This window comes from Eptesicus fuscus, chromosome 1, assembly GCF_027574615.1.
Source record: "Eptesicus fuscus isolate TK198812 chromosome 1, DD_ASM_mEF_20220401, whole genome shotgun sequence".
NCBI classification, from domain to species: Eukaryota; Metazoa; Chordata; class Mammalia; order Chiroptera; family Vespertilionidae; genus Eptesicus; species Eptesicus fuscus.
The window spans coordinates 7,319,510-7,336,014 of NC_072473.1; the positions used below are offsets into that span (position 1 = coordinate 7,319,510).

At 39.5% G+C, this 16,505-nt stretch overlaps 1 protein-coding gene across 1 annotated transcript in view; it reads right to left on the bottom strand.

The window, feature by feature from the left end:
- The window catches only part of PIR (pirin), an 80,921-nt gene that overhangs the window by 9,204 nt on the left and 55,212 nt on the right, over positions 1-16,505 (bottom strand). Inside the window, exons 7-8 of the mRNA XM_008154926.3 lie at positions 14,687-14,731; positions 5,776-5,858 (exon numbers count right to left, since the gene is read on the bottom strand). Coding sequence (XP_008153148.1) covers positions 5,776-5,858; positions 14,687-14,731 — 128 coding nt within the window. The remainder of the gene's footprint in view (positions 1-5,775; positions 5,859-14,686; positions 14,732-16,505) is intronic.

Genomic DNA, 16,505 nt, shown 5'->3' on the forward strand with positions numbered 1-16,505 from the left:
AGAGAAAGCCTAAAAAGGCTTCTGTTAATTCAAATTTTAAAAATAGATGTCATAAACCACATACACTAAAGATCAGTGCTTTAGCTCAATTCCTACTTATTCTTGCTTTATATACAATGCTAACAATCAGGATTTGTGGTTATCATATCTATAAGAGATTTAAAGCTGGAAGACAGAAAAGTACTTGTGGATACCAATACAATAAAATAGTTTAACATCAGTTATGGAAATAAAAATACCTATATAAAACAGGCACAGAAACTTAAAAATTAGTCTAGGTCCACTTACATCATACTTTATAGCTCACTGATATGTTGATGTCCCAAGGTTATGAATAAGTGAAATTGTGCATAATAGAATCTAAGCCCACAGGAAAGGAGCAGGTTTCTATCTGAAATGATTTCTTTTTTTTTTTAATGCCATGTTTAAATGACTAAAAATTCGACCAAAAAAAAGCACAGTTATCAAAAAAGGTTTATTAGCCCTAGCTGGTTTGGCTCAGTAGATAGAGCATCGGCCTGTGGACTGAAGGGTCACGGGTTCGATTCCAGCCAAGGGCACATGCCCGGGTTGTGGGCTCGACCCCCAGTAGGGGCATGCAGGAGGCAGCCAATCAATGATTCTCTCTCATCATTGATGTTTCTATCTCTCTCTCCCTCTCCCTTCCTCTCTGAAATCAATAAAGAAATATATATATTTTTAAAAGTTTATTCTCTAAAGACTTTGAAGCCAGCCATCTGTGTCACGGATGCGCTGACTTTTAAAACTGCAAGTTTTTTAATTGAGAAGATGCATCTACAGTTTATACATTTTAGAATAATGTTTTAAAAATTAAAGCATGAGTGGGGGGATGGGAGGTAATGGGGGGATAAGGACAAATATGTAATACCTTAATCAATAAAGAAATTTTAAAAATAATAAAGTTTTGCTCCTTTACATATTACTCAAATCAAATGATGACTTTCAATTTATAATTCGGACAATAAGATAAACGGACACTTGCATTTGGTCTGAAATGAAAAATTATTAAACTGCTGGGTATTGAGGCATTCAGGGGTTTGGTTTTCATTTCAGAAATCTGAAGGATGGTCCAAGCTTCTTCTAATGACTTTTCCACGAAATTAACCTCTGAGCGGCCCCTTCTGCTCTAACCTAAACCAGATGTTTTGTGTCTTTTTCTTTTTTTAATGTATCTTTTTCCTTAACTAGTGAAAGCTAATAATCTTTATGGCTATTCAGTTGAGTGCTTATATAGTTAAAAGTTCCAATTGCTGTTATCTTGAAAAGTCCTGTCTATGTTGAGTGAGCTTGAGTATCATGTTAAATGATAGAAATCATGTAAAAGCAGATAATGAAATTCCTGTTTAATACATGAGTCCCTTGTCAATCTAAGTCAATGCCTTTTTGGGGTTTGATGAAAGACCCCATACAAAGGTAACAGAGGCCCACTTATTGCTTCATGTATAATTACCTCAACTAAAATTCATGATCTTTTAGGGCCCAGACCATGTCTTTTTCTTTACATGTTTTCTTTTTTATTTGTTTTTACTTTGGTGCACATTCTCAGAGTTCCTGGTTCAGAGTTAGGCCCTTCTGTGTTTACTTAATAATTTATTTTTACAAATTGCTCTTGTTAGGCCATAAATCTTATTGCCAAGATATGTCTTGGGTTCCACTGATGCCAACAATAAATTAGTAAACCCCAGATGAAGGCTCTATGATTCATTTAGAGTGGTGATAACTTCTACACTATGAGTATGTAGTCATAGTTTGTTTGATTGATTAGACTCTGGGAATGAATCTAAGGGCATGCTTTTGCTTCAAGAACATTTATTATAGTGATATATTACCTGAAAAAGTTACCAGAAAGAAACTGAGTTGTAGCATGACTTAATTGCACACAATTGTTCTTATTAGATTTCATTGTTTAAACTGCTTAGGCCAATTAAAAGACAAAACAATGAACTATTAACAGTTTTTAAATATTAATGGCTTGTCAAAATAGAGAAAGAATCATAGATAGAGAGCATATAGATAGCTCTGGTGTAGGGGGTGTTGAGGGGTGAAGGGATTGAGCAAAAAGCAAAAAAGAGAGAAATAACTCATGGACATGGACAATGTGGTGATGGTGGTAGGAAGGAAGGGCATGGATGGAGGTGGAAGAGAACACAGAGGTGATGAAAAAATAAAATAAAATATAAATAAATTTAAAAATAAAAATCAATAGCTTGCTATGAATTTTTACACATAAATAAGCAAAAATTTATCTCTAACTTTAATAGGATGCTTTGTTTTATTTTATTTTTGTCTTCCCATCTTTATTTTAATCAAATGTTAATCTGTATTAATTTAATGAATTCCCCATGAATGGTGCCAGTTAAAGAGTGCCATTACTCTCAAGTATGGTTTTGATGGCATCCCGTGAGGCATTGATTGCCTACCTTGACTAACAACAAGTAAATTTGCTAATCCATGAGGCTTAAGGCCTTCTCAATATGATACTATTATAAACATGGGGCTGCAGGTGAGATCAAAACTTTCAAATCAAACCATGTGCCCCTGATCATGGAGCCATCCTGGAAATCAGAGTACCTACCGACGGTGGGCCAAAGCAGCACAGGGAACCTTATCTCTTGAAACAGATACTGTTCCAGGGTGACCAGAACAGCCTAGCCTCTGTTTGAAGAGATAAGGCTCCCTGTGCTGTTTTGGCCCAGTTGGTACTCTGAAAAAGTTAAGGCCATGTTGAAGCCATTGTTGGAGTTAGGGCTTCCTCTAAGAAGTCAAAGGGTCAGGATGAAAGACTCTTACATCTAGCATAAACCAAGCCTCCTGTAGTTACTGCCTGCCATGGAAGACTTCAGAGTAATGGTAACAAAAGACAATCTGCCTTCTGAGTGCTAGAAGGAAGCCATGGAGTGTATCAACTCCTCATTCTTGACCATAAATCAGTACAAATGGGATTGGGGGAGCACTGGGAAGTCACATTTTCCTTCTTTATTGAATGCTCAGGCTAATCTAGTTCCAAGTGAAGATAACCTTGGGCTGGAGCCCAAGGGAATCAAGGTCCTTTAGTGCTTTTTGCTTGCTGTAGAAACTGTTCTGTGCCCTAGACCAGTGGTCGGCAAACTGCGGCTCTCGAGCCACATGCGGCTCTTTGGCCCCTTGAGTGTGGCTCTTCCACAAAATACCATGGCCTGGGCGAGTCTATTTTGAAGAAGTGGCGTTAGAAGAAGTTTAAGTTTAAAAAATTTGGCTCTCAAAAGAAATTTCAATCGTTGTACTGTTGATATTTGGCTCTGTTGACTAATGAGTTTGCCAACCACTGCCCTAAACCTTATGGCCTAAGGTATGAATCCTCATTAGGTAACATATATCTAGCACAAGTATTTGTTAAATAAAGTGTTTAGATCAGTGACTTTTCCAGCTAGCATTTTTGGGCACCCACTATGTACTAGACCAGGGATTAGCAATCTTTTCCTCATAAAGAGCCAGAGAGTAAATATTTTAGGCTTTGTGGTATCCAGTCTCTGTTGCAACCACTCAACTCTACCATTGTGGTGTGAAAACATCCATAGACAAACAGCAATGAATGGGTGTGGCTTTAGTCCAATAAAACTTAATTTACAAAACGGTTTGAATTTGGCCTATTGGACATAATTTACTGACCCCTATGCCAGATACAGAGTCAACTCTTGACATATGTAATCACATATATTCTTTCTAACCTCATCCCCGCTCCATGCAGTTGGCATCATTATTTCATTGCAGACAAAGAAACTGAAGCTCAGAGAGGTTAAGAAACATGTCCAAAGTCACACAGCTAACAAGTGGTAAAACCAAGATTCACACCTTCACAGTCTCTTCTTTGTTGTAATTTAAAGGGGACTTTCTACTCTTTATGAATATAAGCAACACATGAAGATTTAAATGTTAATTTTTAAAATAAAATTTTTCATAGAAATCTTTCTAATGTCTTTATGGCTCAGACATGTTTATACACAGCAATAATTACAGAAGTGCACATAACTGAATGATGCCCCTGGAACTAGGAGCACTGCTTATCAATAAACTGATGGTTTCAGCCAATTATTATCTATCTTGGTTGCTTCCCATCTTTCTGGCTCCCCTCAGCATTTCTTTCTGCTGTTCCATTTCAGCTTCCAAGTACTTAACATTAACAATGTGCCCTCTGCTATATTATACAAAGAACGGAGGTTATCAAGTTAAAGAGGATAGTGCTACAAATTAATCTGCTATCAGTAGGTTCTGGCCTATGCGTAGCTTCCATGCCTCTTTCCTGCATGGGGTTGAAAGAAATAAAATTGCCATTTTTGTATGTCAAAAGTGGCAGTTTCATAAAGGTCAACCTAATAACAGAGAGCATAGACACTGAGATATGAATTTCATCTGGTGCTCATAAGTTTTCTATTTACTTCACAGTTCATGGTTATAGATGATTAAGGCAGCAATAGACGAGCTGCCAGGAAAATGGGCTAATCCTATATAATAAAAGGCTAATATGCAAATCGACCAAACAGCAGAATGACCAGTTGCTATGACGTGCACTGACCACCAGAGGGCAGATGCTTAATGCATGGGCTGCCCCCTGGTGGTCAGTGGCTCCCACAGGAGGAACGCCACTCAGCCAGAAGCCGGGCTGATGGCTGGCGAGCACACTAAGGATGTCCAACATCCCCCAAGGGCTCCTGGACTGTGAGAGGGCACAGGCCTGGCTGAGGGACCCCCCCCCCCCGCCCAGCCAGTACACAAATTCCGTGCACCAGGGCTCTAGTATAGAATATTTCCTCAAATCTATTGCATTCTACAATGCCAGGGTCACAGGGCCAGAGTCAGCCAGATTGCCTCTCCACCAGTCACTTGCACAGTGAAAACAGTTTTTATCCCTACTTTTCAAAATTCATCTTTTCAGGATCTTTTGCAAAATTGTCTCTTCAATCTTCTTTATTAGAATGATGCAAAGCAGTCAGATTGGCTTCATCGACACACAAGATAGTGGGTGAGTAAATCACCCAAGGGAATGAATAAACATAGGAAAGAAACTTGGTAACCTGGGGAGGGAAGCTCCTAAGACTCCTAAAATATCAGAAATTTTACTTAAAAAGAAGGGCTTTAACACAAAAGGACTATAAAATGCATCATAGGTTTTTCTCAGTTCAAAATGGGGTGACTTCTAAAGGGCTCTCTGTGAGTATGTGCACATCGATGCTTATGCTCCTAAAGGGCTGATCTATTTTCCCTTACATTAAAAATAAATCAATTGTATAAAGTAAGAGACAAGGAAGATGTGCTGTCTCCAGATTCAAATTTCTAGGGGTATACAATAGGGACATAGATGATTTTTGAAGACGAGAAATCAGTATTGATAAAACCTTAAAATAAACTAATAGAAATAACAGAAATTAATGAAAGGGGTTGATAAACACTGGAGATTCAGGCATCTTTCTGCAAAGTAGTAGAAAGTACAAGTTAAGAAAAATTAAAGATTTAAATACTCACCTAAGGATATTTTTCCATTGATTTTCAGAGAGTGGAAGAGAGAAGGAAAAACAGAGAGAAACATCAATGTGAGAGAAACACATCGATTTGTTGCCTCCTGTATGAGCCCTGACCAGGGCCCTGTCCTGGAAGGAGCCTGCAACTGCAGGCACATGCCCTTGACCGGAATCAAACCTGGGACCCTTCAGTCCGTAGGCTGATGCTCTATCCACTGAGCAACATTGGCCAGCGCAATTAAAGATTTTTAATATTTACCTTGTTCTCCACCTGGACACTGTCACCTTCCCCCAGCACTGCTGTGTGATGAGGTTCTATTTTTTGTTGTGCATCATCAGGCCCTACAAAAAAAGGTGACCCACTAAATATAATACTCATCATAGTACATTTATCATATGGATACAAATCCGGTTAACTACATAGTACCGTAAAATTCATTTAACTTCAGAAATAACAGACTTAGGACTCTTCTTAAATCTCTTGGTTGATTAAATGTACATTATTAAAGTCTGAAACTGGCTGGTTTCCATTGTAGAAAAGAACAGGGAGGTGAATCTTGCATTATGCTTCTTCCATTTACACCTTTTATGTAATCAATTAATAAGCAAAGTCCTTGACATTACATGCTAAGCAAAGTGTTTCCTTGAGTAACTTATAAGCCTCATAAGAATTAAGCATATTTAGGGAAATGAGTAAATGCTATCATCAACAAGTATTTATTGAGCACCTACAATTTCTAGTACTGAGAAAATAGAAATAAATGCAAAGCAAATTCCTTGTATACAAAATAATTCAAAATGTCATTGGCAGAAACAAAATAATATTCACAAAATAATAAATAATTCAATTGAAATATAAGTTGCATAGCTAGTGAACTATGAACAAGGCCCAGTGCTAAATGCTGTGGGGGGCAGGAGGGATCTTCAAGATGGATACATTTCTATCCCTTCGGTACTAAGACTCACAGATGAAATAATACAAATGAAATTTTGTCTGAAAGGTAACAATAAAGTGATAAGCAAAGTTCAATGAGAGAACAGAGAATGTAGGGGTAAATTCAGGTCTAGGGACCTTAGGAATTTGTTGTGGAGGAGTTATGACTTGAACAGAGCTCTATTAGAGGAACCACACAAAAGGCAAAGTTAGGATGAAGGGAATTCTAGATAAGAAGACAGACTGTGCAAAGGTAAGGCACTGGGAATGTGTAGGGCATCTCTGGGAGAACAGTGAATCTTCTACCATTGCTGGAACATTCTTCCAGAAAAAATGATGAAAAAGTAGACGAAAAAAAGTAGATGGAAAAGTAGATCAAAGTGAGACCTGAGGGCCATGCTCATCCACATAGAATGGAGGGCCTTTGATGAAAGTGTGTGTGTGTGTGAGAGAGAGAGAGAGTTAGAGAGAGAGAGAGAGAGAGAGATAGAGAGAGAAAGAGAGAGAGCAAGAGAGAGAGAGAGAGATCTGTATCTTGGAGAAATAACTCTTGGATCAGAGCATAGAATAAGTTGGAGGGGGTAAGATTAAAGTTAGGATAACCTATTGGGAGTTTATTGTAACAGTCTAAGTGAAAATGAATTATAGTCTGAACTGAGAGCGTGGACACACAAAATAGGGGTGGATTTGAGAGGTAGAGTTGAGAAAGAATCTAAAGGATTTGGCAACAGTGGGAGAGAGAAGAATCTAATATGATTCTCACTAGGAGCAGAATAATATAGTGACCTGAAGATTACAACAGTGATTTGTCAAGAGAAAGCTAGAGAATGAAGATGCTAAGGCAGGATAGAACAGCCAGGGGAATGGACAACAGAAAGTTCTAAGTAGGGTAAGAAGCTCAGAAAGATGTCTAGGCAGATACACCTACAGGACAATAATAATCAATAAGGAAGTGCTTATTGAAATAAAAAATAATAGCTGAAGGAGTTATATAAACAGAAACAATTTTTGAATTTTGTGAATATTGCTTGGAGTCCAAATATAGCTATATTTTCTAGAGAAATCCTCCACTTTGCTGACAATCTATATGAAGCAACAGGGTTCATTCTGATGCACACGAACATGAAATAGGATTCTAATAGGGAAGGAGTTCTCAACCCAGAGTTAATGCGTTCCCAAGGTTCCCGAGGGGTCTGTGGATAGAATTCAGAGCAATCACGAACTAGGATGGAGATAAATTACATCTTTATTTTCACCAACACCTAACAGAAATGTGACCTTTCCTTCAGTTATGAATATAGCCAACAAAGCACAGTAGTATTAACTGGGCCAATGACTTTGTCTCCAGTAGAAACCACAGACGTTTTCATATCACATTACAGTGTTACAGCTATCTCAAAATACACTTTATGCTAATCACTAATTAGAATTCGAGTAGACCGGCTGCTGGGTCATGTTATTTCAAATGCCGTTAGAGAGGCACACATATAACTATATCACAAACTTGTTCTTTTAACATTTTAATGACTTCAATGAGTTAAAAAATACATCGTTCAGAGGTGGGGCCTTGGCAAATGTCAAAAGGGTCCATGGCACAAAAAAAAAGATCGAAAACTTCTGCGCCAGAGGTAGGGGTGTGCTAGTCAATGTTTAAAACTAGTTTTTGCTTCTAAGGTTTGGGGGGAGGGGAGTAAGAGACCAACCAAAGGACTTGTATGCATGCATATAAGCATAACCAATGGACACAGACAGTAGGGCGGTAAGGGTATGTGCTGGGGGATGGAAGCAGCTGAGGAGAGGTTAATGGGGAGAAAAGGAGACATGTAATACTTTAAACAATAAAGAATTTAAATTAAAAAAATAAAACTAGTTTTTGAAGACAAGGGGGAGAACAAATCTGATTTGCAGTGTGTGCCAATCTATGTGGTATAAATGCTCCCACTGTGGCCAATTTCAAGCTACCAATGTGAGGTCAGGGAAGAGGTGCACAACCAGCTCCTACAAGCTGGAAGGAGCCAGCCCCAGCATACCACTAAAGGTTTCTTCTCCATCCAAGATTTAGGCCAACAAATGCCATGAAAGTGAATGATAGAACTCTGTTGATTTTACACTCATGCAAGGATTTGACAATAAAAGAGTTCTGGGAATCTAAGAATAATCTCATTTAAAATCAAGTAATATTTTTAACTGTGATATGGAGCAGGATTTTATTAAGTGTGCTTTACTGAGATTTTCTGGGAGCAATGAATCATGTCTTTACTTTCAATTAATTCATACATAAAACCCATTACTCACATGGTCTACTCCTGGTCCCTAATCTTATCATGCAGGATGGTTCCTGATACATAGACTCAATTTTACAGCCCCTTCCCTGTATTTTAATGGAGTAAACTGGCAAGAGACAGCACTCAAAAAGAATGCTGGATTGGGATTTCTCTGCATCTCCTATCAGGAGCTTGCTTGACTATGGTGTTCACTGCTCTGTGAGAAAATCTTTATTTAGAAACAAGGAACTCATGTTTTCCTATGAGCTCTTATTCTACCTTTATAAGAAATGCCATTTCTGCTTACTGTCCTTGCTGATCCAGGAGAGGAAGCACAGTGTCGATCCTGAAGAGCCCCTTTGAAATGCTCCCCTGGAAGGGAGACCTTTCTTACAGATACTGGAGTCAGGTTTCCAGGTTAATCATTCTAAGTGTACCTTACCTGCTGTATTCTTTTATGAATTATTTAAAACAGGATCAAAGAAAGCAAAGACTGATTCTATCATCAGGTCATTTCTATGCTATTTAACCCATCTGGTTATCTCCTGAGAATGAAATACGTCTCCAAGAGAATATATTTTATTGTTTCTGACTATTTTGAATGATAAATGGAGCCAAATCAGATAATAAATAGTTTCCATTGAGAAGCTTTGCCAAGAATGTTAAACCTAATAGTGCAGTTAAGGAAAATTTAACTGAAAACAATTGAATTATAAATATTTTTGTTTGCCTAAACAGTTATAAATGGGCAAAATATTTTAAAACATATTTTAAAGTTAGTGCTACATCTATAGTATGTGATTAATTGCTGTGCAGCTTTCCCCCACACGCTAGCTTTCCCTTTTTTTTTACTTCTCTTTGTAAGAACTGCTGCCCCATTTACTCTATTCCACGTGCTCTGGAACTTCCATCATAGATTTTGACATCATCAATTTTATATATACAGTTGTAGCCTTCTTATCTAATTCAATCAAGCTCATTCACTGAAAAAGACAAACTGTATTATACATTTTATTTTAAATTAAAGTGTAATGGTGCCTTCATCTGGCAATTTTTTAGAAAGAAAGCCACGGCAGGTCTGCTGATTCGATTGAAGCACTATCTTTCCTTGTAAAGCACGTACATAATGAGCCACTGAAATCCTTCTAGATTATTAGTTTCCCCCAATCTTTTACTGTCACCTTTCTCATACTAATTCAAAACTTTTCTTTAGCACATGTTTGCACAGCATTTGACTTAGTTGTTCTAGAAAAACTAACTTTTCACATTATTTCATTAATTTACATCTTAATTAAACTGCATAATTGCAATTCTTGGTGCAACTGGCATAAACAGGTTTGAGAGCACTCATAGTAACTGCCGAGTTCATTTGGATTTGGCTGGAGGGAGTGGCAATGGGCAGGTAGCTAGGGGAGCTGATCATCCTGGTGTTCAGGCACTTCACTCAAGGTAATCACCATGGAATGAAGCACATTAGTTAGTCCAGTTCATTTTGGGTAAGTGGAGGTCAATTTGGAGGGCTTCTAGTGTGTTTCCTCACTTTTCCTGATATCCAGGAGTCGTGTCAAACTTCTTAATACTTCCCAGAACCAGAAGCAAAGAATTGAGCACAAACTAAGCATGAATAATTACTTATTTAAATATGTTTGAAACATTTTACTACCCATAAGTCAATTAGCTGTCAATTCAATAATCGCAGACAAATATTTTTTATTCCTAAATATATTTTCTAAGCCCCAACAGTACTAGTATACTTGATAATGGCCCTTCTAGGGGACTGGAATCCAGGCTGATAAACTGTCCCAAGCTTCAAGGATACAGGATCTAAACTTTTCTATCTTTTTTATCTCCGTGTTAATGTGTAATGCCATTTTCACTACAGCTACAAGGAGGGGTTCAGTGCTAGTATCTGTGGGATCTACTAGTTTTCTGACCATGTAGTTTTTTTAATTTCTTTAGGTGTTTTTTTTTTAAATTGTATACTGCAAAGATTTCAGCTGAGGGCTGATCACAGGACTTGCTGCCTATGTCAAAGATATCTCTCTCCCATACATTTTTAAAGCTACTGTTTAATTGCCAGCTTAGAAGACTTGAAAAAAAACAATGTATCAAAAAATTAAGATCACAGACAAGCATAAGACATCTCAAATGCATATTTTTTAAAATAAAAAAGTATTAATTCTACTCAACTTATTTCTGTTAACTCCTTTTCTTCAGGGTGTCATTAGAAGGCCATTCCATGGCTTCACCATACTCACTTTGAAATTTAAAATGTTGGACTAACTTAGACATCCAGCATTTTCTACTGTTCAAAACTTCACTTGTCTGTACTCTAAATCTACTGATGTCCATCTTTTAAGCACTTCCTGCATCAATTAATATTTTAATAGTCCACCTAAATCTCCATTTTATGGAATTGCCTCAGATTATTTTCTGAGCCCAAAGTGTTGTCTATTTAATGCAGCCCGATGCACAAAGTGAGTATATATAATACATATTTAAACAGAATAGAGGTGCTTGACATTTTGACAAGAAGAATCACTTGCTTATCAGCTCCTACCATCTGTGGCTGGCAGGTGCCATCCTGGTTTTATAAGGAAGATAAAATTGAGGCAAAGTCAGAATGCATTTTCTGAATTCTCTCTATAGATGTTATAAATCAGTATACATTCAATAGCTATTTCTACTTTGTCATTTCTTTTTCTCTAGTGATTTGTTTTTGCCCTTTTGTTTTTCTCATTAACATCTCTGTTAGGAGGTCCACAGAGGGAAAGGAAGGAGATAATATTCAAATGAGGTAATCTGGCCAGTCGCTCATTGGCTAAAGCAGAGTCCCAAGAGGCCCATTTTATGAGCTGGATTCTCTCCAAGGTCCAGTTTACTCTGGACAGATGCAAGTTCACTCCCATGCTATAGACTATGACCCCATTTCCTGCCAGATGTGTTGTATTTGTGGTTCATGTTCATGATGGGGACCAGGCCAGTGAGTAGAGATGACTCGGGAAAATATGCCTCACCTACAGAAAAACAAATCGATGTGTGATTCATTCTTCCCCCTTGAACTGTTGAGCTTTTTACCTATAAATTCTTAGACTAAAGGTCAGAAAACAAGGCTATGACTACTGATTAAAACGGGTTTTGAATTATTTGTTCATTTTTTCCCCTTTCTCCTTACAACATTTTAACCAGAATCCAATGTTACTTTTGTAGTGCCCACTAAAAGTTTTTACATTTTTAAATGGTTGAAAAATATCGAGAGTAGTATTTCATGACGTAACTTAATTTCTTCAATATGACCTTTTCTCCTCTCTTTCCTTTTGATTCAAACTGGCCTCATCCAGCACTTGACTCACCTGCCTACTACCCCCTTTTCACACCCACTCCCTTAATCACTGAGCCCTCAGGACAATACGGTTCTGGTCAGCATAAAATAATCTTAGGAACCAAGCCTCAAGTCTGTATATCTCGGAAACAGAATTTTAGTCAAACTAGAGGTAACATCTAGGCTTCAGTTGTGTTTCACTCCAGACCCAGAAAATCAGAATGACCCCACTGACCACAACCTTAGGAAACCAGACAGAGCAATGCAAATTGACCCAGTAATTCCACTTGTAGGAATATATCCCAAGAAAACAGAAACATCAATCAGCAAGGATACATGCACCCCTATGTTCATAGCAGCACAATTTACAATAGATAAGATTTGGAAATAGCCTAAGTGCCCATCAGCAGATGAGTGGATTAGAAAACTGTGGTACATCTACATAATGGAATACTATGCTGCTATAAAAAATGAATTCTTACCATTTGCAACAGCATGGATGGAACTGGAGAGCATTATGCTAAGCAAAATAAGCCAGTCGGAGAAAGATAAATATCACATGATCTCACTCATTTGCGGAATATAATGAACAACATAAACTGATGAACAAAAATAGAACCAAAGTCACAGAAGCTTTGAACAGACTGTCCAACCTATGAGGGAAGACGGGGGGTAAGGAGGTAAGAGATCAACCAAAGACATGTATGCATGCATATGAACATAACCAATAGACACAGACAGTAGGGGGGTGAGGGCATGTCCTGGGGGGTGAGGGCATGTCCTGGGGGGTGGGAGCGGCCAGGGAGAGAGGTCAATGGGGAGAAAAGGAGACTCATGTAGTACTTTAAACAGTAAAGAATTTAAATTTTAAAAAAAGACAGGAATGTGTCATTGCATCTGAAACTGGATGGCCCACAATGATGAAAACATTTCCTATCTAACCCTTTACAACAAGTTTGCTGCCCCTGCTTTTTCTCACTCTGCCCACACATTTCTGGTATCCTTATCACCTTAGGAATCATATGCTTTCTTGATCACTTTCCATTTGTGCAAGATTATTTTGTTTCTCCTGAAATCATAAGTCTGGGATGCTACCTCCAAAAAATGGTTTGTGTGCACATGGTCCTATGATACTACCATAATTTTTTCACAGTTTTCTCAAATGCTAAAATAAATGAATTTTGCTTCTGACCCATAATTCAAATGCTATTCAGTGAAAGAGGGATTGAGCCCATTTCTGCTGTATAAAATCAAAATACATGGGTTTGTGTTACTATGGTTTTTCAGAAAAAAAATGATTTCAGGCAGTTGAACACCACTTTTGGAGAAGATAAAGAATGGTTTAAATGGCTCTGGGTGTGGCCTTCAAGTCCTGAGCAGATGTTATCAGTAAGCCATCTGTCTGGGGCTAATAGTATATTGCCCAAGGAGGTGGCTATGTTAGGGCCCCAGGAAGTTCAATGTTGAGGAGGCTAGCCTACCAAAGTGGGGGTGGAAAGCACCCAACTTCAAGAGGGTCTCAGAAATGGGACTCTTGGCCTGCACCTTGGAGCAGTCAGGTGCTGTGCCCCACCCCCCATCCACACCACCCATCACTGTCCATATGGGGTAGGAAAGGGGAGAGGGAAGGCTGGTTCTTTTACTTTAGGTTTTCCCAGAAGCAAAGCCTTTCATGCATATTTGAGAACAAGGAGTTTATTTGGGAGGCAGTCCTAGGAAACACCAGTCCAAGAAAGTCAGGAAAGGGAAGGCAGACAATGAAGGGTGTGTTATCAAACACACACCCGCAGTGGGTTGCTTGAACATAATCCCACAGGAAACTTTAGGAAAAGGCCTCACTCACAGGCTCAGAGTCATCCCACCTGATGAGTGAGGTAGCTCCCAGGAATGTTAATTCTCCAGCACTGGCTGGGGTTAGAACAGCCTTCCCAGGTTTCATAGAAAGCCACAAGCCAAGAGACATAGACATTACTGGCAGTAGGAAGTTGGTCAGTGGGCCCTGAGGAGCTAGGATGACAAGCTAGATGGTATGGTCACTGCACTGTCATTGTACAAAGAATATGGGGTGGAGTGTAGGGAGTGAGTTTGAGGAACTCTAGGTTCTGGTACTGGAGCTAACCCTGGCAAGTTAAATAACTTGCTTTAGACTTTACTTTCTTCATCTATAAAATGAGAGTTGCTTGAGTCTTAAACATCCCTTCTAGACTAGACTCAACAAGTGACATACTAGTATATACAACCCTTAGAATAAGAGAAAACCACCTTCCACCTCATGGGAAATAGATTCCTGCTCCCCTTGAAGCCTGCTAGAACTCCATCCTTTTATCAGGTTGGAGGTTGTCAAGATCTTAGCAAAGTGTCAACCCACATAATTGTGCCTGGATCTTATATCTGCACACAGGCCACAGTAAAATGGCTGATATCATGACTGGTGTTTGTCTTCTCCTCCCTCTCTGAACATGCTGGAAGCTGAGTGGTGACCCTGGGTGTACCAGGATATACTAGGATGTAAAGAGAGCTGATGTTGGACAGAAGGAAGTGTAGTATTCAATTACATAAAAAGGTTCATCTTACCTTTCCTACCTTTCCTCCCCTTCAGTAATTTAAATTATATTGCAATGGAACCCAAAGCAGCATACACATCACTTACCAATATATGCATTTCCAGAAATGGTATAAATGAAGCTTGTCCACCCTGAAAAAGGACCAGCAAAATTACAAGGTTAGTGTCTAGAATACCAAAAGGAACAAAGATATAACAATATTTAACAATATATGTCTATATGAAATATAAATATATAAATTCATATAACAGATATAAAAGAAATTTGGAGATGAAATCCTTTATTTCCTTTTAGATATATATTTAAAAATTTAAGTTCTGTGAGCTGTTCAAAACACGCACACTCACACATGGACATACACACACACTCCTAAACCTAAATGATTTAGCCCCAAATGTTGTAGAGCCACCCAAATAGTGTACAATTTGCTTGGCTATATATATATATATATATATCAACTGCTGTATTAACAAACTGTCCCTTCCAGTTCTAACATCATGCTAATAGCTGCAACACACCAGTCTGGCTTATCTATAGTTCATTGTGCTTCTTTCTCTCCATGAAAAAAAATGCTAGAAATATGCTTTCCTTTACTTAATTGCACATTAGTTTTCAGTGAACTCATTTCTTCTTATCTATCCTAAAATAAAGTATGAAATCCATGGATGCATAATCCATGGGGCCACAAATGGGTTTTGGACAGCCTGTGCACTCCCTGGAACTGTCCCCACAATTTTTCTAATGTGGAAACTTTTCTGTGAAGAGGGTACACAGCACTCACCAGATTTCTACTGTGACCCATGGAGCCAAGAGCTCAGAACCATGAACCACCTGCCTTTGGATCTTTGAGTACCAGCACTGGACATTCATGGACATTTATGTATTGTACTCATGGTCCAGAAGAGATGCTGTGGTGCCACTGAGAGACACCCTATCTAATAAAAGAGTAATATGCAAATTGACCGTACCTCCACTACACCCACAAGCCACGCCCACCAGCCAATCAGGAGCAAATATGCAAATAAACCCAACCAAGATGGCTGAGGCCCCAGAGAGCAGGAGGGAGGCTTGGGTTTCCCCGGCAATGGAGGAAGCCAAGCTTTCTGCCTGCCCTTGCTGGCCCAGGCCTCTGCTTAAGGCTACAAAGTTTCAATTATAGAAGGTAAATAAATCCCAACAGAAATGGCTGCAGCCACGGAGTGAGCAGAAGGCTTGGCTCTGCTCCAGGCTACAAAGTTTCAATTGTCAAAGATAAATAAATCCCAAATCCCAGGGCCTCTGCTTGGGTCACTGGGGGGCATGGCCAGCCTGCAAACCACCACAGGCCCCTTTCCCAGGCTGCCCCACACTCCAAGGGAATCCCCACCCTGATCCGGGACACCCTTCAGGGCAAACCAGCTGACCCCCACCCATGCACCAGGCCTCTATCCTATCTAATAAAAGAGTAATATGCAGATTGACCATCACTCTAACACACAAGATGGTTGCCCCCATGTGGTCAAAGATCCTGCCCCCATGTGGACACAAGATGGCCAGCAGGGGAGGGCAGTTGGGAGGGGCCAGGCCTGCAAGGGAGAGAAGTTGGGGGCGACCAGGCCTGCAGGAGAGAGCAGTTGGGGGGGGGGACCAGGCCGGCAGGGGAGGGCAGTTAGGGGCAAATAGGCTGGCAGGGGAGCAGTTAGGCATAAATCAGGCTGGCAGGGGAGTGGTTAGGGGGGTGATCAGGCTGGCAGGCAGAAGTGGTTAGGGGCAATCAGGAAGGCAGGCATGTGAGCAGTTGGGTTGTGAGAGGGATGTGATCAGGCCTAAACGGGTAGTCGGACATCCCTCAAGGGGTCCCAGATTGGAGAGGGTGCAGGCTGGGCTGAGGGACACCCCCCCCCCACTGCAGTGCACGAATTTCAT